Source organism: Myotis yumanensis, unplaced genomic scaffold, assembly GCF_028538775.1.
Source record: "Myotis yumanensis isolate MYYU_CA2020_CCGP unplaced genomic scaffold, mMyoYum1.0.hap1 SCAF_6, whole genome shotgun sequence".
Classification (NCBI taxonomy): Eukaryota; Metazoa; Chordata; class Mammalia; order Chiroptera; family Vespertilionidae; genus Myotis; species Myotis yumanensis.
The window spans coordinates 73,603,421-73,625,817 of record NW_027223757.1 but is presented as its reverse complement, the minus strand read 5'-3'; the positions used below and the strand labels follow the sequence as shown (position 1 = coordinate 73,625,817).

Sequence of the window (22,397 nt, the reverse complement as noted above, 5' to 3'; positions counted from 1 at the left end):
ATTTTATTCTACTCAGCTCAATTCAGTTTGCTAGGGCTCTACGCCCTTTGCAGAGAAAAAAATGCATGTAAGCAATGGCTATCTACAGGTGTTTGAAGTCTACTTGAAAACACAAGCCTTTATAAATGTACTAACTAGATATAAAATAATATTAAATTTAAATGTAACATTATAAAACATAAACACAGGACATTCTATAAACACTCTAAAATATAAAGCAAAAGTAAACTGAGTTTTAAGTATAATGAACATAGAATAATATAAACTGTATCCTTATATACAGAAAATTTATATTCTCAAAGAAATCAAGATTAATATTGTTTAGAATAAAGGCCCCATTTAAATAGATAGCACCTGCAACCAAATCACACACACACACACACACACACACACACACACACACAATCAGTAGTTTAGATCAAGTTCTGAGTTTAAATAAAATCTCCTTATAAAATCGTATCAAGATGGCCACACATTATTCTATGCTGATACAGTTGTGGCAACAGTCTCTTGGCCCCAAGAATCCCTAATGGGGTCATGTAATTGCCCATGATACAAGCAAACCTGAAAAGCTGAAATTTTGCTGCACAGAGTAGTCCTTCATTATTTAGGGTTTCATCACTACTCAAGTCTCTATGCCCTTCATAATCTATGATAGTAATAGGAAATAGTTACAGATATCCTGACTTGTCTTGTTTCTAAAGCCAAATTAGGAGTCAGCAAGTCTGCACCTTCACCCTGGGGGCGGGGGGGTGGGGGGGGAAACAGAGTTATACCCAGGCATCCCTGAGTAGCAAGCTGGCTTCCACCTCCCAGAAATTCTTGAGAACCCCACATTTACCCACTGGGTCTGATTTGACACCCTTCTATCTGAGTAATTCTAAGACTGAGCTTGGTTTACATTAGGATATAGCCACAAATCTTACATTATCTCAACATATCAGATATTGAGAATATTTTGGGGGAATTTCAGGTTGGAAAAAAAAGGTTATTTTTCAACTATGTGTTTCTTCTAAAATTAGTGAACATTAAAATACATCTCACAGATGTGAAAATAAGTCATATCCTCTATTCCACTTACACAAAGAATTATTAAATACTTATTTTGTAACTAACAAACAAAAATATATAAAACTATATATTAAAAACAAAATGTAAAACTAATTAATAAAAGCAATTTTTGGCCAAACTAATATAATTTCATGAGCATGCATGAAATAAAAGACTGTTGAGAGAGAGCTTAACCAGAAGAGCTGAAATCATTCAGAGCTTTATTAGTTAATAAAATTCTCCTAGATAATATTTTCCTGGGCTCTCAATGCATTTACTGAAACAGACTAAACTTTGCCAATTTTACATTAGCAGAAATATCATTCAAAACCATTTAAAAGTTACCAGTTTGTTGATCCAAAAGTATTTAGTAACAATTACTTTATAGAGCAAATGTTTGTCCAAGCTAAATCTTTATATTTATCTTTCAGCCTGTGTGGTTTGGGTTCAGACAACTGTGAAATGTATAAGTAAAGACAAAAACAAGTCTTCCATTTGGTGAGAGTAAAGAGACCTATTTCTTCCACTTACGTGATTTCAGTTTGGGTTTTGAGGAAAAGGAGAGAATCAGCCAGAAATTCCTGTATAATGTTGTGGTGAAAAATGTGGGTATAAAAATAAATGTTCTAGAAGCTTCTCTGTAACCATTAAACCATTAACAAACAGTCATTAAAAATAGGAATTTAGATTAAAGTGTCTGGTCCCTATTTCCTAGCGACCACTTTATAATGAAGATGTCTCCATGGTATATTACTTAGAAAAGACAAAGCATCACTTTATACTTCCCCACATATAATAAATACATTTATCTCACCCCTGAAATTAGAGCATCTTGAATCAAGTCTGCTTTTAAGTAATGCAATATTTTCAATGCACTGAAGACAGATGCAACCCAGTAATGGTATTTTAAAACCAAAATTTTCAACGTTTCTATGTAGTGGTGAAGATACTTAATATTACACAGCTTTCAAAATATTAGAAGCATATTATGTCTTCTTTTTTATATATAAAGAAGTTATTTATTTATGCCCAGAGATTCAATGAAAGAAGAACTCATGTTGAAAGTATTATTATTAGTTACAAAGTTTACAATGATTATTTTAAAAGAACATAGAAATAGTATGAAAGTTAAAAATTTAGTCTCTGGAGTCAGTCAGTCCATTATGAAGTGGCTAATTGACTCCAAGCCAGTTATTTAAACTGTGAAATATCAGTCACTATATCAGACATGGGGAAAATAATAGAACCTACTTCATGGAGTTGGTACATTATATCAATGAACTTTCACAAGTGCTTAGCTCAATTCGGGCATGATAATGATTGGATTTTCATGACTGTCTTTTCACAGCTCCACCTTGACCTTTGAAAGTTACAAAATAAATGAGTCAACTCTTCAGTATCTCAAAATTTGTCTTTTTTCTCCATTTTGAGGAAATCTGTTTTGTCTTTCCACCTTGCCTTTTTCTATGCTCATTTCCAAAAGTTTCCATTGTTTCCAAGATGACTCTTGCAATCTACGGCTTCCCACTAGGGGGCGGCAACATGCTGGAATTACCCTCATTCATTACCTTTGCCTTTTCATGTTTGGCTGACTCTGAATATATAGAAAAATACTACAATGACTTCTCTTTTCTAAAAAGCAGAACTACAAATACATTTATATTCCATCACAATTAAAAACATTTATATTTCAACACATTTTCCCCCCAGAAAAATATAACGAAAAGTTTCAAATATATTTACAGGTGAACTCCACAACTTTTTTCAATCCAATGTTTTTAAATTCCAGACTCACAGATCATGAATGATGTACAAAAGATTGCTCTGTGGTAAGATAACTCTGAAGAGAAGTCATAGTCATAGCTGCCAGACCTTAAAGAAACCAATATAAAAGGACTTGCAATGAACCCTTAATAAGGAAATTACCGGTTTTACTACCCTCTTTAATACTTCAATACAGTTTTACTACTCTGTTTGATCTGTAAGGGGAGAAACAGCAATGGATGAATTCTTTCTCCCTAGCCTACAAACCAGGACCCACATGGGATTGGATCCAAATTACCCAAATAATTTCAATAGAAAATTCTTTGGTAAATACTTGTGGGCTCCTCATACTTATGTACAACAGAAAATGTCACCCATCTGTCATAGTAAGTTACATAAAGAGACAAGGGATGCCACAGAGAGGAACAGCTATCAGTGAGCCCTTTGCAAAGTTGCTTCATGTTACTGGCATTTCTCACTCTAATCTAAAGGCATTTATACAGTTTTAAAGCCGAGAAGATATTCTACATGATTTGCAAGTGCATTATTTTTTAGGACAAGATTTAAAAAGGCAAATATTTATTAAATTAAAATTACACACCTGAAAACCCAGAGGAGGTGGAGGAGGATGGAAATGAAATACCTGAGAACACCCTGCACTGCCACATCACAGGAATGTCATAGAACTGCCCTGACCCCTCCCCTCAACTACAGAAAAATAACCTACCCCTGGACATCAGCAAGTGAAATCATGCATGTGAAATACATTAGTGAGTTAAAAGGAACATGTACACATACACATATGTAAACCTGAAAACCAGTTCCATTTCAAAGAAAAGTTCCAAAGTAATACCAGAGCTGTTCTAAACTAAGCTCTGATCCTCTGAAACCTAAAAAGTGCAGCTCATACTATTTTGGGCACATGGGATGTCACTATATAACAAGACAAATTGTGGTGAACTTCTCATTAAGGAGAAAATGGGATATGGATTTTTCAAAGACCTTTATAGCTGACTCGGTAAAGCTGTATACCATTTCCCAGAGAAATCTGAAAATTATAATAAATATTTTTAAAAATACAAATGCAAACTGGTGCAGCCATTATGGAAAACAGTATGGAGTTTCCTCAAAAAAATAAATATAGAAGTGTCATTTGACCCAGTGATCTCACTTCTAGGAACATATTCTAAGAATCCCGAAACACCATCAGAAAGAATGTATGCACCCCTATGTTCACAGCAGCACAGTTTACAATAGCTAAGATCTGGAAACAGCCCAGTGGGCCATCAATAGATGAGTGGATAAAAAAGCTGTGGTACATTTCACAATGGGATACTATACAGCAGTCAAAAAGAAGGATATGTCCCTTTGAGACAGCATGGAGGGACCTGGAGAGTATTATACAAGTGAAGTAAGCCAGTCAGAGAAAGACAAGTATCACATGATCTCACTCATATGTGGAATCTAATGAACAAAATAAACTGTTGAACAAAATAGATCCAGAGATAGAGAAGCATGGAAGAGACTGTCAAATCTCAAGAGGGAAGGCTAGGGTGGGTGGGTGACTGGGAAGAGATTAACCAAAGAACTTATATGCATATAAGCATAACCCATGGACACACAATAGGGTGGGGAAGCCTTGGGGCAGGGGGTGGGGGTGGGGGTACAGGCAAGAAAAGGTCAATGGGGGAAAACAGGGACATATGTAATATTTTCAACAATACAGATTTTTAAAAAAGAAAATAAATTTTTAAAAAGTAATATATAAGTCAAATAAAAATATTTTAAAACACCAAATCAAAGGTGAAAGTAATTTGAAGAAAATGAATTAATTTTTTAAAATTTTGTTTTATTGCTTAAAGTATTACAAAGAGTATTACATATGTCTCCTTCCCGCCATGATAAAAAGCAAATAACCATTTGAAAATTATATCTATAACTTCCTAAGTATCTTTTATTGATAACCTCAATTTTGAAATATTACATATGTAATTTTACACCTAAATTATTGTACTTATTGTGTAACTCAGCCCATTGTGAGTTTTGTTATGTTCATACAATGTATATCCCCATTTTTTCTATTGACAATAATGAGATGATACACTAATAAACATTTACTAAAGAAAAAATTAAAGGGAATTGTATTAGCTTTCTCTTGACCTATGACAAATTACCACACACTTAGTGACTTAAAAAAATAAATTTTATTCATTCACAGTCCTATACACAGAAGTCCAGCATGGGTTTCACTGAGTCAGATCCTGCAATCCTTTCTTAAGTCTCTAGGGGAGGGTGGGAGGGGAGGGATCCTTTTCCTACTCATTCACGTTATTGGGAAAATTGAATTCCTTGCTTTTGTAGGACCAAGGTTTCTGTTTTCTGTAAACTGAGGACCATTCCCAGTTTCTAGATGAAACCACATTCCTTGGCTCATGGATCTCTTCCTTTATCTTTAACACCAGCAGTGGCCAATCAGATCCTTCTCCAGTTGAATATTTTTACTCATCTTCTTCCACGTTTAATTATTTTTTTATTAGATTGGCCCACCCAGATAATCCACGATAATCTCAAGGTCATTAACCTCTATCCTATCTGTAAAACCTCTTTACCATGAAAATGAACATATTCCCAGGTTCTGGGAATTAGGATGCGGGCATCTTTCTGGGGTTGGGGGAGTCATTATTTTGTCTACCTCAGAAATATACCTATTATCCCAGAACCAGATAGTTTCTATGTTATTTAAACTTCCCCAGGGCTTTAAAAAGATGGAGATTGTCTAAATTCAAGTAAGCCTAATAACAAAACCAGTCAAGAATAATTCCTAAAAAAGAAATCTACAAACTCATCTATATTATAACTACAAATGCAAGTGACTTCACTATTATGTTAGGGAATCAAATATATCAGTGCATAGAATAAGTTGAGCATGACTAAGTAGGGCTAGTTTCAGGATGCAATGAGTGTTCCACATTAAGAAATATACCCATATAATGTGTTATATTTATGTAAATTACTGTATTAATAGAGAAAGAACAATACAAAATCACTTCAAAAGATATTAAAAATATATTTTTTAAAGCTTATCATGCATTATTTATTTAAACTTTTTAATAACCCAGGACTAAAACTTGGTAAAACTGGATCTGAATCCGTGGGAAACCAATTAATAAACACCAGACTTGATGAAACACTAGACATTTCTATTTAAAATTAGGGATAAAACATAGGCGGCTTTGAAGTAGTAATTTCACTTACAGTAATACATCCTTTATGAAAAATAGTTAAGTATGTGTGAGTATAAGTAACTTCAATAGGAGAGGTTAAATGAAATACATCCATGCTATAAATAGATTCTACATTCTCTCTTATAATCTGATCTGGTAAAACATCCACAATATTATAAAGGTAAAATTTCAATGGGCATGATTTTTTATTATAAAAATATGTATATGTATTATTTATGTATTTGAATATGAAAAGAAAAAGTTTGAAAAGAATCTCATTGAATGAATAGCAGCTATTATCTCAGAGGTGGGAATGGGATTTGGCTAACAGACTTTAAAATTAACCACATAAGTTCCATATATTTTGCCTATTTAAAAGAATTAAATAATAAGAATATGTAATAAGAAATATAAACAATAGAATGAATATAAATAATAAAACATAATTAAAATGTTCAATAAAAATTTGGTCCATGAAGGTTTTTCATTTCAAAAAATTCTCAGAAAAAATACTCTAAGATTTTTTTCTTTATGTTTAAATCATTAAAGAAACTACAGTGAAACATCAGTTGGCCAAAATAAAAAGGTGGCTATCACTGGATTAAAGAAAAAAGCTAAAGAGAACGCAAAGATCAATTGTGGAAGAATCTTAACATGACTCATCATTGTGACCTCAGAGAATAATGCATTGGCTCAGTTTTCATGACTTGGTAGATTATTCCTGTAGATAATTTTGCACATGTTGCTAAGGATAAACTTAGACAGGGTACCAATATCTCTGAGGGAAGGAAAATGCTGTGTATCTAACTCTTTTGACAAAAGAGCTAAAATTTTGGCATTGGACAAGATTAGCCTAACCAGGGAGCATTTCCCCACTTCTCCACAGTAACAGAAATTAACTTTTCTAAAATAAAAATGCTAATACAGTATACCTAGAATTAAAAATTGTTTTATTATTAAATACTATAATAATTTATAGCATTCCAATTTTTTAATTTCTAGGAAATTTAATCACCTAAAAATGTCATGTAAAATTGAAAATAGAATAAATTTGAATGATCAAATTCTTATCTTTGTGAGGATTTACCTCTTTCACAAACAAGTTTAGTCATATTCAATTGCATATACTAGTATACTAGTATGTATCTTTGTCTTACAAGATAGATTTGTTTCTGTGATTGTGTCAAAAATAATAAAGTATTTTAAATATACAAGGAAACTGAATCCATTTGGAAATAAAATTTCACATTATCATTCATGACAATACTAAAGCTTATTTAGGCAGAGGAAGCTATTAAAACGCATATTGCCTAAAAGGATAAGGTCATAATTCCATTTTCCCTTTAATTTTTCACTAAAATTGTTTTCCTCAGTTGGGTACCATCTTTCTACTTTCATATCCCTCTATTTTGATCAACCTGTTCCATAGCCTCCATATCACTAGTTGTTAAACTTTACATAGATTCACATAAAGCATTGATTAAAAATACCATTTTGCCTCGCCAGCATGGTTCAATGCTTGAACGTTGACCTAAGAAGCAGGAGGTTACAGTTCGATTCCCAGTCAGGGCACATGCCCAGGTTGCAGCCTCGATCCCCAGTCTGGAGCATGCAGGAGACAGCCGAAAAATGATTCTCTCTCATCACTTATGTTTTCATCTCTCTCTCCCTCTCCCTTCCTATTTGAAATCAATAAAAAATATATTTTAAAAAATACCATTTCTTGGGCCCTGGCCAGGTCACTCATTTGGTTAGAGCATCTTTCCCATATGCCCAGGTTGGGGGTTCCATCCCTGGTCAGAGGATATACAAGAACCAACTAATGAATGCATAAACCAAATAAGTGGAACTACAAATCATTGTCTCTCTCTTTCTCTCTCTCTCCTTTCCTAAAACAAACAAACAAATAAATAATTCTTTAAATACAATTTATTGGGCTTCAGCTCCTGGTTCTGATTCATTAGGATGGGGTCGGGCCCAGAAAACTGAATTTTAAATGGTACCTCTGGTGATTCCAAATAAGAGAATTGGTGGATCACAGTTGGAAAAAAAGTGTTCTTTATGAAAAAACAAAACAAAACAAAAAAACACACTCTTAAAAACTATCTGTATTTGGGATGTTTAACTAGGAGACTCATCAAGGAATTTTTAATTTGATTTATTATCTGCCAATTAAATTTCCGTACAATCCATTTTATGTCTCTCTGCTTAAAAACTAATATATATCTTATTTCCCCACCAATCTTTGACTCCTGGATCAACATTTTTAATACTTTGCCTTTCATGATTAACTTCATTTTTCTTTAATGTCTTGTAACAGTCTTAACCTGCTATAAGATTTTTATGTTTCTTGAGTGAATTTTCTCTTTCCCTCACTGAAGAGCATGTGTTCCATCTGAAACCACCCGGTATAATGTTGTACATTCTATTACTGCTCAGCAAATATTAGCACCTAACTATGCATCTCAATAAGATTCTGCAACAATTCTAAGGCCCTCTAGTGGAGGCTACCCATTTTGTATGATTAACACTGAATTTGTAAAATATATTTTCAGAAATTCTTTGTTTTACCTAATACATCAGTTAAGCGCCTTCTTTTTTATGTAGACAGCAGAAGAAAATTTTATCACACGAAAAAATTATTCATAGTTTTTAAAACCAAGAAATCAGCACACGACTCCTGGGCCCTGATTTATTTTTAATATTAGTTTATCAAATTACTCTTTATACTTTATTAGCAAGAAAAAGATTTTCATTGAAAAAGCCTAGTCCCTATGTGTTAACAAAATTAAAAGAAATTTACATTCTAATATCCTGTGTTGATATTTTTCATCACATTAAATTAATGGTGAACCATTAGAGTAGCACATGACTTCTGGAATGTATTTATAAATACTAGTCTCTTTAGTTAACAACACACCTTGGTTTTTTACACAACCGACAAAGCATTTATCCATGCCAAAAGCATTTCAAAGCCACAATCTTTTAAAGAACTGAAATTAAAACAGAGTATAAACAGATAACTATGACTTAATTAGGCATGTCTATTTCAAACAATGGAACACTCCTGTTCAGTATTCAAAATTACAAAAAAAAAGTATATTATAAATCATTTCAGTACCTAGAACTACTGGCAATCAATTAACTAATTAGGTGCTTACCTCATTACCAAAAATAAAAATGAACATTAATATAAACAAAAAATATTTTAAGTGCTCTTTCTCAGATATTCCCCCTCAGTTTTTTTTTTTAATATATATTTTTATTGATTTTTTACAGAGAGGAAGGGAGAGGGATAGAGTTAGAAACATCGATCAGCTGCCTCCTGCACACCCCCCACTGGGGATGTGCCCGCAACCAAGGTACATGCCCCTGACTGGAAACGAACCTGGGACCCTTCGGTCCACAGGCCGACGCTCTATCCACTAAGCCAAACCAGTCAGGGCAAGAAAGAGATCTTTAGAATAAAATGATCTAGTTACCAAAGTGTGCACTATGGATTACATAAAAAATACGGATGTTTCCATAGCCATTGAAAGTAGAATGATTGTAAAACATTATCATATCATTTGCTCAAATGGCAGATTATATGGGTCATGAAACCAGTATTAAAATAAATGCCTTGTCTTGAGCAACACTGTTTTGTTAATTCTGTATTTTTCATGCTTTGAAAATGGAGAATGCATTTGAACTATTCAAGAATATCATATGAATATCTCTTAGGTATCAAAGGTTTTTAATACAAAAATGCCTCTGGTCCTCATATGACTAAAGAACATATTTACTCAGAGGATATGTTACCCATTCAGAGACTTAATCACACATTATTGCTTATGTTCAATTGTACTTATTCCTCTTGTCATTTCAGGGTTCAATAAAGCCTCTTCAATTACAAAGAAATGGACAAAGAAGAGGAGGACTCAAGTAAATATATTTTAATATTTATCACTGATCTTACAATGACCAGGTTATAAAAGATTTCTTCAAAACAACACCAACAAAAATTACCAATACGATAGGCAAAGATTTTCTAAACTTAAAATCCTCAACGTCACTTTATAAAGTTGGTTGATGGTGGTCTGGTTTTACTATGCCAATGAAATCATTTATAATTGGAAAGAATCAAACAGATCTATGATTATACCTGGTGGTGATTTATTAATAAATTTATACAGATAATTAGCCAACATTTGCATTTTAAGGTTAAAGAAAAGATACTATATTTTCAGTAATTACAATGCCAAATGCATATTTTGGGACGCCAAAAAAATATAGATGTTAGTTATAAATTTAGTCACTCCTATAGATACTCAGACATTTACATTTCTTAATTTAGATAAAATATACGTCACCATTCATTCAAAGAGTTATTCTCAATCAAGTTTTAAAACCTAAACCTGGAATTAGGAGGAAATTATCACTGAATTTCTTAAATTGTTCAATGTGGGTCGCCTTCACCCAAAAAGTGCCATTTGAATTTCTTAGCAGATACCAGGCTAAGGTGGTTCCACTCAAGACATACCAAGGATGTGCCACTCCTGGTGCCTGCAAGAGGAGTGGGGGGGAAAGTGTTACAAATCAGCACAAAAAACTTTAAAAAAGCTTGCCCTACAATTGTAAATCATATAAGAACAAGGACAGAACTAGTGAGGGTTTCCCCCTTATCTTTCTTCTCAATCTAAATAAGAAACACAGTCAAGTGGGCAATTAAAGACACCTCCACTTTTCTAGTATAATAAAGTGGATTATTCCACATAGGAAACCACCATAGCAGTTCAACATGAACTTTTCCCAGGAATTGCACGCTTGTCTTTGGTATTTACGCATAACAATGATATGTCAAGCAATCACACCACAGAAAAGGTGATTAAACAAAAGAGCTACTTCTCTCTTAAGTAAATGATGACTTGGAAGGGATCAGCAGTTAACATTACACCATTAACACAAGCATAACATGTGGTTTAGCAAGAATTTAAAAGGCATGAGGAAAGGAAACAACAAAGGCCTCGAGAGCCAATATCCGCAAATACAGCACAATAACCTCCACGTCTTTATTCCTGGAAAAATGATAAAGCAAACATTTCCCTCTCCCTCCCTCCACCCCTACCAAAAAAGAAAGAAAGAAAGAAAAAACTTAAGACATCCCTAACTGAGAAATATGTGCTCACCTCCATAGATCCAGAAAATGCAGCATCTTCTCTTCTTCAGTCATGGAGCGCTAGGGATCTTGGTTCAAACAGTGGAACCCTAGTCCTGCCTACACATCATCATGAGCCATAGGCTCCCTGTGCTCTAACAAGCAAAAGACTCAGAGTGCCTGAGGAAAAAGTTCCTCTAAATAGGAGATGGTACCAGGACTGAGGGTCAGGACAAGAATAGCCATGACACAGAGGCAATGGAACCACTGCTACTGCAGGTAATATGGTCAGCAACAATTGGCCAAGGCAGGCAGAACACTGGCCAACATGATAATTGGCCTTAAAAGTTGATTTGACCAAAATTAGTATTTCCAGTTATCATTTCTAACTGCTGCTAAATGCAGTGTGCTGCTGCCCTGGACTGCCCTGTCCCCCCACCCACCCTAGGTAAAATTAGAGTAAATATTTGAGAAGTTAGGAAAGCCTAGATTCAACAATTGAGGATTCTTTAAAACAATCTGACTATTCTTCATCCCCTGGCATGAAAATGAAAATGTAACCTGACAAACTAAACATCTTTTAAAGAGAAGGACAGTGTAAAACACTCAAAATCCAGGTCTTAATTTTTTTCAGAATCTATTTCAAAAGCATGTTCATGGGGGGAATAAAAGCCAGACAAGCAAAAATAGAATATAACAAACATCAGAAACCCAACCTGGGGGAAGACATGGGCAAAGTAACTCAAGTGTGATTATACCATGTTTTCCATGCAGATTCTTTCTTATGCAAGTTTTTAGAAACAAATGAGAGTTTAACAAAATTGATATACAGAAAATATTGGTGACTGAGGAGCCCTGCTTTTAACCAAATTGTTGCTAGACCTATTTATCTATTTTCTTTAAGTACAAATGTTTTTGATTAATACATGCACTATCAAGAGTTTGAGATATGGAGCAGTGTGTATTCACATGCCTTTTTACATAGGTTCATTACATAAATGATTGTTAAGGATTAGAGTAGATGAAAAGCCCAGTGTACTGGTTTCCTTTGGCTGCTACAAAAAAATTACCACAAACTTAGCTTAAAACAACAGGATTTTATTCTTGCGTAGTTCTGGAGGCCAGAAGTTTGAAGTCAAGGTCTAGACGGGGTTGTACTACCTCAGAGGCTCTAGGGGAGAATCCATTCCTCACCACTTCATCTTCTGGTAACTGCCAGCACTCCTTGACTTGTGGCCTCATCATCCCAATCTCAGCTACTACGTTCTCGTTGCCTCCTCTGAGAAACTTCAGTTTGCTCTTAATGTCTTTCAACTGATTAGATCAAGCCCACCCAGGTAATCCAGGATAATTTTCCCTTCACAGAACTTTAATCATATCTGTAAAGAGCCTTTATTCAAAGAAGACAACATTTATAGATTTCAAATTATAATAGGGTCCGATATCTTTCTGGGGAAGCAAAGCATTTTTCAATCTACTACACCTAGTATTCACAGTAATTCTTTTAAATTTTCCTTGAATCTGACTCACTATTTCTTACTGGAATGGTGGTAGTCCCATTTTTACATGTCTATTTTAATCATCCAAAGCTTAGTTCTCCTGTTTAAATGCCCTCATTGTTATCTAGATCTCTTTCATTTAAAAACATGCTAGGATCACCTCCCTGGCCAAAATTGACTGTGCTTGCTCTATTTCCAGTTTGTTGCTTGGTCTTCTTGCGCCTCCATCTATGTGATAAGATTCTGAGAGTCATGCTTTTTCATCTTACCCACATGCAATTGATCCTTGAACCCTATTGGTACCATTTAGTTCATTTCAATAATCCCAAGCTTCCCATCCCAACTCTGAATGTTCTTGCCTTAGTTGACACTGGAGGTGACAGAGCTCAACTCCTAGGCTCTGTCCTCGATCTCAGCTCACCTTCTATGCTTTCTCTATTCTATTGTCAGTGTGATCTTTCTAAAACTTCCTAAATCTGATCAACTTACTCCTCTACCTAAAACCTTTGCATGGCCCCCACCACTGTCTCAGATTTAAATCCAAATAGCACATGCATACAAGGCCTGTCTTGATTTGTAGTCTACCTAACCCCTACAACCTCGTCTTGTATTTTTATCCCATCCCCTCCATGTATCCTTAGCAGCTTTTCTCAAATTATCATGATATCTTTTACTTCTATGTTTTGGAACATGCTACAGACACCTGCCTTGCCAGCCCAAAGAACCAGTCAACTCCCATTTATATTTGAGAATTCTGCCAAAAGAGCATCTTGTTTAAGAATGAATCTCTAGCCCAGCAGTGTGGCTCAGTGGTTGAGTGTAGACCTATAAACCAGGAGGTCACAGTTTGATTCCCTGTCAGGGCACATGCTAGGGTTGCAGCTCGATCCCCAATAGAGTCCATGCAGAAGGCAGCCTATCAATGATTCTCTCTCATCATTGATGTTTCAATCTCTCCCTCTCCCTTTCTCTCTGAAATCAATAAAATATATATATTTCTAAAAATGTATCCCTATACTCTTTAAATAAATGAATTATATAGTATATGAACTATAACTCCATAATGCTGTTATTTAGAAAAATAATACATTTCTTTCAGTAGCATCCTCAAATTCATTTAGTGTTATACATGTCTTCTACAAATTTGCAAGACCCCCTGTTCTCACCTCCATAACATTTATACTAAATTATGATCTAGTGGCTCATCTGACTGCTTAAGGGCAGGGCTGTCACATTAATATTCCCATTCTCCTCCACCAGTGTGATGTCTGGCACAAAACAGACACTCAGCAAATGTTTACTGGATGAATGACTGAAATGCTATAATCCTTTGATGGTTGAAACCAATTATAATAAATCCAGCAGAAGTTAAGTGGGTATAATTTGCTACTTAGAAAGCAAGTTACTTTTAGGACTGAATTACTATTAGGACCGACAATACTAGCCTTTAAAATGCAAAGCATAGGCATGTGAATGTAATTGTACTTTAAAATGGTATAATCATTTTCCAGTAAAATACAGCCTTTGTCCTCAAGTTGAATTCAAGGAGTTAGTTCATATTTACCAACCTGCTTACATGAATGAATCATCACTGCTATAAGCTGTGTTTAATCAGCTTTAAAGCATTTTTTTCTAAGAGCTCCTGTCCTTTCAACTTAAGCTCCATTAATTTTCTTGGCTGCCACATTACAGAACAAATAATATAGTGAACATGTCCTTTTTAGTGGGGTTAAATCTTTCATTATAAATACTTAAGACCAGCACCCACATGCAACAGAAGAGTCTTCATTTCTTGGTGTCACCAAAATATATAAACTTTCATTTTTCTTTATATTCAAAGCTTCTCCACAAAGGGTAAGGATCAATCTTCACAGGATGATATTTCTAACCATATTTTCATTCATTGCCAAAATAACAGAATAGTTTGTAATGTTAATTGTTCGTAACTGGAAGAGAATAAAGACCAGAAGAAATGTATCCAAGTAATATGAGCAAATTTTAGAGGCCAATCTATTCATAGTTTTCCTAACAGAGTAGGTCTCCTGGCATAGGCGGCCTGACTGCCGCCCCACCATTTTCCAGGGAAGAGAGAGAATTGGAAGAAAAGGGATAAGGGATCCTTTCTTGCCTCTCCTGACCTGGTGGGAAAGGAATGAAGAGTCTCACGTGGTCACTCCCTGTTTTTTATCTGGTTGGTTAAGGAGGAGAGATTACATCTAAATAACCCCCACCACCCCACTGCCATCACTCCCTGCCCCAACTCCTTGCATCTCATTTTTTTTAGAACTTTCTAATTTAGATTTTGTTTTGTTATCCTTTTACTGTCTATCTTCACTATGAGGTTGTGAGTTTCTGTGGGGCAGTCCTGTTTTTCTCTCCTCACTAAACCCAATGCCTTACACATTCCAGGAATGCACTAAACGTTGGGTTGAAATCTGAAGGCTCATGCTGCCTGTATATATGCTAGTGCAGAAGCTCCACGTGGGGCAAGTCTTGAACAAAGCAGGACCAGGCAGGGCAGCAGAAAACACAAAGTGGTGTCTGCTCCTGGCTGACAGTGAGGAACAGCAGCGCTAGGAGAGGAAAACATCCCCTCAAGAGCTCATGTTGTACTTGTTTTCTTTTCAGTTTGTTAACAGGAACACAGCTGTGCTAATTTCAAAGTAAATATATTCTGTTCCCATGGCATTTTGGTTTACCTAGACTTGCTGACCTGCGCTATCACGCTGCATCTTTGGAAAATGAATCATTAATGCTTATAAATAACTGACACAAACATTTAGAACACTATTCATAATGCTAACCTGTCTCTGATGTCCATTGTCTCTTCTCTCTTCCCTTGCACCTTCTCACTCACCTGTCTTCCCTTCCCAACCCCCTTCTAATCTTCACTCACACAAGCATGAGTTCGCGCGCACACACACACACACACACACACACCCCTTATATTTTTCTGAAAACAAAAATATAAATATAGCTAGTCTCATATCCAGTTACCAGTCCTAGAGTTATACTTTAATAATAATGATGGGTCAGACATACTGAGTTGGTTTGGCTTATATGTATGCATACAAGTTCTTTGATTGATCTCTTCAGAGGGGGGAGGTTGGGGGTTAATGGGGGGGTGAGGACACATTTGTAATACCTTAACCAATAAAGAAATTAAAGATAAAAAAGCCTAGTGGAGGCCTTATTTGCCTATGACTAGTCTGTCAAAATAGCCAGGTAATTACTATCCTGATTCCTTTTGTTCATTCTGCATATACCAGTACCTCATAACTGCCTCTAAAGCACTACTTTTTATCATGTTATTCTTGTTTTCTTACACCATTTTCAAGGCAAATGAATAAAGTTTGCTTTCCAGGATCTCCATACTATGAGCCTAATCACTTTACAAATTTTACTTCCCACCAACCAACAAGGACCCTTCACAGGACTTCTTTAAGATCATTTCATTATTTCATGGGGACACCCTTAACCAACCTACCTGTGTGTCTTTTCTCATATTAGTTCTTCCTCTTATCTTCCTTTCTTTCCCAGTCACCCTTTTGTGACTAAATCTAGCCCTAAATCCTTGGTAAAAATGTTTCAATCACTTCATGAATCAAGATTTCCTTCCTATAATCTGCAGCATCTTGAATAAACCCATGCATTTGTGCAATGGTTTCACAAATGTTTTCACATTTCCTATGTAAGCCTCACAAGAAATCTATAAATCAGGCAATATGAGAAAGTACACTTTTTGAAGAGGAGAAAGGTTTGCAATGATGTGAAGTGATTTATCCAAACTCACAAAGCTGGAAGGTGGCAGAGACTATCATCAAGCCCTGGCCTCCATATGCCATGTGAAATCCATGGTTGGTAATTATTTGCATCCCATTTTTCGCTATTCACCAAAGTAGATTATAAGCTCCTGCTATGTAGAGAAACTTGCCCCAGTGCATCAAAATACACAATATGAGAATTCAAGGACTATTGGATTGAATGATTCTAAGAGTAGTTCAATCCCTCGCCCCACTGAAGAAGCTTCAGTGATCCTTCTTTCCCTCTGATGTCCAATATTAGATTCTGAATGCTTGACTGAACACTGTGATAAACTCCAATAGATAGCCTATTATTTCATTTCTTGAATCAACTCCTCCCAAAACTAAGTGCAAATTCCCTAAAGATCAGTAATTTTGACAAATAAAAGGAAATCAGCTGGTATTTAAATGTTGGCCAAGTTGGCCCAGAGCTGAAGGAATAAAAAGTGGAAAAGAACTGTATTTCCAAAACTCATCTGAAGTTGAGTCATATGGCACACTTGCCACACATACATGTATCTAGGGTTCAGGCTCAATACTTTTTCAATCTTATGTTTCTTAACCTTGATTCATATTGAACATACAATCCCAGAGAGCATACTACAAGACAATGAGCAAGTGGCAAAGTCACAATGGCTAACGGCTCACCAACAGATCATGCTGTTGTGCTAAACACACTCGGTGTGGGCATGACTGCTTGTGATTCATACTGCACAGAAATTTCCTGCTGGCAAAATTCTCCCTCCTGTGTGAAAGAGGATTAAATATTTCCCTGCTTAAAAGTGTTCCACAAAGAGCTTTGACAACTTCCAAATCTGGAAGTCACTAAAGAAGGATAGGGCAACTGGGAAGAGAATTTAAATAGTCGATAGACTTCATGACAGAGAAAGAGCTTCATCCCTTAGAACTGAGTTGAGAAGGTACTCACAGGCTCTCCCCGTGGTCCATCCTGCCCCGGAGCACCTGGAGGGCCTGCTTCTCCCTGTTAGCAGTAAGAGGAAATATAAAATTCCATTTTCATCATGCTTACAAAATAACTGTATGTATTATATTACATAGTAAAGTATAGTAGACACAAACAGAAAAATAAAAATTACTCCTAGATGATTGATATTAACTTTTCCTGGAATCAAATAACTCATTCTGCAATTCATAAAGTGACTATATAAATAGTAAATCTATATAAGACAGTGGGTGGTTAAGTTATAAAATAATTATGTACTGTGTACTCATGAGACTAGGGCAGTATTCTTATCTTCCAAGTAAATTTGACCAAAGTTTACATCAATCCTTTTAATATTTATTTTTATTTTCACTTTAAAATTGATCATCCTATTGGGTCTATTTTGATCTTGCCTCTCGAGAGTTGCATTCTTTATAACCTGCAGCAGCGATTCTCAAACTTTAGCGTCATCAGAACCACCTGGAGGGCTTGTTAGTCTGCAGATCCCAGAGTTTCTGATTCTATAGGTCTGGAGTGGATCCCAATAACTTCCATTTTAATAGGTTTCCAGGAGGTGTTGTTACTGCGGGTCTTGGGATCTCACTTTGAGAACCACTGCTCTAGCCTAGATCTCAAGAAGAGACTTCCACACACTTTCTGCTCTTACAAGTCACTCTGTGATCTGCAATGACATTACACAACTTTACACTTGGCACTGAATTTACAATGGCCAGGTTGTTGAACTTGTTTATGTAGGTGTTATTTTCCTGACTTAACATTCTTTTTTTTTAAATATATTTTATTGATTTTTTACAGAGAGGAAGGGAGAGAGAGAGAGAGTTAGAAACATCGATGAGAGAGAAACATCGATCAGCTGCCTCCTGCACATCTCCCACTGGGGATGTGCCCGCAACCCAGGTACATGCCCTTGACCGGAATCGAACCTGGGACCCTTCAGTCCACAGGCTGACGCTCTATCCACTGAGCCAAACCGGTTTCGGCACTTAACATTCTTTAAAGGTAGAAAACACATGAGATTTCCTTAATCACCCACAATATTTAGAATAGTGCTGAACAGAATGTAAGGCTATATATGAGACTATATGTCCCCTTCTTTACAAACACTGAGGCAATCTCAAGGAAGAGGGAATGGCCTATTTATTCTTAAATGCTCAATTTCAAACAGATAAATAAAATGGGAAAAAAACTTTTGTGGAGAGGGCTATAGCATTTGTAGTTGGAAGAGTATGAAGGTTAGTTATGATAACATGAGAGTCAATAATCTTTACCGAGGAGTGTTCTCTTCATTCTCTTAATGATGTTTCATTGGGAGATGAAATGATGATTTCTGACTGGCCATTTTCCTTAACATAATCAAATGCAGGACACAACTAACCTGTGAAACTCAGTATTGTAACCAGAAGTGAGCCCGATCACTTCATTACTTTCATGACCTGGAGAACTGGATACATGCACACCCCTTTGTGTGGCTGGTGGAAAATGGCATAGAGCATGCCTTCACCTCTAATTTATCATTTCACTATCTTATTAACTTCTTTCTTGATAAAAATAAATAAATAATTGAGAAAGTGTCACATTAAACATTATTCCTCAACCCAATTTCTACAGCTAATGTCAAAGATGATTTATTCCACAACAAACCAGCTATTTTTAAGAAGGCACTTTAACCAAAAGCAGACATATGAAACATGCATTGCATGGGTATTGCCTTTCATGCCATGGTCTTGGTTCTTACCCACACAAAAATAAAAGGATGGAGAGTAATTTAGTTTGTGAGCATGGCAAGCCTCAAAATCAGGTGAAAGATGTGTAACCATTATGATACAATTTAATTTTGAGGAATATCCTTACTTTGCTATTAAACACTTTATTTTGACTTTGATCTTACTACGTAGTTTATTCTTCATATGTAAACAAATCTCTAGCGTGCCAGAGGTTATTCTGAAGCTATAAGGCTGGGAAGCATCTCCTGGCTGACCAAATAAACAGACATGAAGCTCAGACAGCAAAAGGCATGGACAGGATCACACAAACTAGCCCTGGAATTTTAGTTCTGCCATGTAACTGACTGCACTTTCCAGTCAATTATTTAAGCTCTCTTAATCTGATCTTAATTTCTAAATGACATTAACATTCCCAATTTCATAGGTCTTTTCTTTACTTAAAAAATTAGAGTCTTGACCTGGCCAGTGTTGCCCAATTGGTTGGGCATTGTCCTGGGCACCAAGATATCACTGGCTCGATTCCAAGTCAGGGCACATGCCTGGTTGCAGGCTTGATCCCCAGTGCGGGGTATGCAGGAGGTAGCTTTCTCATAGATGTTTCTCTTTCTCTTTCCCCCTCTCTCTAAAAATTAATAAAAACATATTTAAAAAAAATAAAAATTTTTGTGAAAGTGCCTTGCATAGATCTAAGCACAGAAGGGAAGGTCCATAAAAGCTACTTCACTGCCACCAAAAAGGTTAGGGTTTCACAGTCCATTACTTTTATGATTCGTTTTAGGATTAAAATGTTTTATTTTTGTACTCCTGTGGCTTGGCAATATAATTTAGGCAATGTAAGTATTTTTAAAATAAGGTCGATATTTTAATCTAGCTAAAATGCATAAAAAACAGTAAAATCAATAATTTAATCATTTCCTATATTTGGAAAATATTATTTGGCTATGTTTTTTAACAATTTGGTGAAAGAAATTTTCATTAGTTATTAAATTATGGCTATATAATGATATACAAATTACCTCATCTCTCCATTCTTTAGATTCCTCAACTGTAAAAGGATAAAATTTTTTCACTTACAATTCATAATGATTTATGATATTAATGAGAAAATGTGTATAAAGTGCTGGGGAAAATGCCAGGCATGTAGTAAGTATCCAATAAATTATGTCCTTTATTATAATTTGTCCTTTTCTGTGTTTGCTTCTTTTCAAATCCAGTTTAAATGCCATGTTTCAGTATTTCAATTGCCCCCTAATTAAGTTCTTACCCCTTTACCTCACTGTTCATATACTTCACTTGCTTATGCAAACCCCAGGCCTGACCGAAATCAAACCGAAAGCCTCTTCAGACCCACGATTGGACTTCCAAGTATAGACGTGGGAGGGAAGAAATGGTACAATAGTCACACAGATTGTAACTTCCAACTTCAACCAGACTTCAATGCAGCTTCTATATTTATTTCCTTGATCTCCTCTCTGCCATAGTTTCCACACAAATATATAAAAGTTATCCAATCAACAAGAATTGCCTTTCTGTCCCATCTCTCAACAGGTGACAACTTCCACTTATTTTTTTTTTAAAAGAAAACAAGTCAAACATCTTGCCACCAAACCAATACACTTACCTGCATTTGCATTTTTAAAAAATATATTTTATTAATTTTTTACAGAGAGGAAGGGAGAGGGATAGATAGTTAGAAACATCGATGAGAGAGAAGCATCCTGCCTCCTGCACGCTGCCCCCCCCAACCCCCCCGACTGGGGATGTGCCCGCAACCAAGGGACACGCCCCTTACCAGAATCGAACCTGAGACCCCCCAGTCCCCAGGCCGACGCTCTATCCAGTAAGCCAAACCAGCTAGGGCTGCATTTGCATTTTTTTACAGTGAAATCTTTGTCCCTCATACAATCTAAGATAATCTTCCAACTCTATTCAATATCCCATTCATTTCCCATTCCGAATGAGATGGAGCTCTAACCTAGATCTAACTACTTGCTGGCCTTCTACTCTTGGATGTGCCACAAGACTCTTAAATGAACACATTATACTTCTCACCTCTCCACCCCCTCAACAGAAGATGTAGCAAACACTTTCCAGTAAACAATTCCATTGTTTAAAGTAGTTTCTAACTTCACTATACATAAAAAAGGGTACACTCTAAGAAGACTAGCAAGCCACTCAAACTTTTACATCCTGCCTACTATTGCAAGTCTAAATATACATGACATTTCAAACAGCAAAGAATTGGCAGACAATACCCAAACAAAACTACTGAAACAGAAAATATAAAATGAAAATCAAAACTTTCCTGTAAGTTTCCCTCACACAAAAATAAACACAAAGCAGAAGAAACTTGTAAAAAAGTGCTGCAGCCTAGATTAACAATATACAAGCATTTTCAGATGTTAAAAAATAATTATATAAAATAAGAATTAAATTAATTCAAAAAGTGAATTGAAAAGACAAAATCATCTTGGATATATATGATTACTAGAAACCAAAGGGAAATAGATTTAATTTTAAATTTTAAAAGGCACTGAGGAGAGTCCCGGCTGGGTGGCTCAGTTGGTTGGAGCATCGTCCCATACACCAAAAAGGTTGTGGGTTTGATTCCAGGTCAGGGCACATACCTAGGTTGAAGGTTGATCCCAGATCAGGGCATGTACAGGAGGCAACTGATTGATGTTTCTCTCTCTTTCCCCCCACTCCCTCCCTCTCTAAAATCAATAAAAACATATCCTCAGGTAAGAATATTTTTTAAAGAGGGATTAAGAGGAAACTAAACATAGCCCATAAAATAAAAATTTTAAAAAGATAAAAAGGATGAGAAAGTGAAAGAGACAGAAGACAGCCAAAGAAGTCTCAACACACCTATAAACCAAAACAATGTAAAAAAAGTTCTATTTAAAACTAAAAGAGAGGACATTCCAGAATTACAAGAAATACTGAATCTACTTATTAAAAGTATTTTGGGATACCTGAAATTCTTAATTCTGATACATAAATTATGCTTTTGGACCTTAAACATTAAGTTAAAAATTAAAAACTCTCTGGGCTTCCATACAAAAACACAAAGCCACTTACAAAGGAAAGACCATTAGGCTGGTATCAGTAATGTACATGACAGTAGTGGAGCAACATTTCCAAGAAATTCAAGGAAAAAAGGTGAGATAAGGGTTTTATAATAGCTAGCTAAGTTGTCATTCAAGTAACAAGAATTTGGAAGAATGTGTTA

General features: G+C 35.6%; 1 protein-coding gene across 2 annotated transcripts in view; it reads right to left on the bottom strand.

Annotated features, from left to right (window-relative positions):
* COL21A1 (collagen type XXI alpha 1 chain) overlaps nt 1-22,397 on the bottom strand; it is a 178,250-nt gene that overhangs the window by 23,948 nt on the left and 131,905 nt on the right. For both annotated transcript variants that reach the window (XM_070418364.1, XM_070418363.1), the window contains one exon: nt 17,406-17,459. In XM_070418364.1, the coding sequence (XP_070274465.1) occupies nt 17,406-17,459 (54 nt within the window). The remainder of the gene's footprint in view (nt 1-17,405; nt 17,460-22,397) is intronic.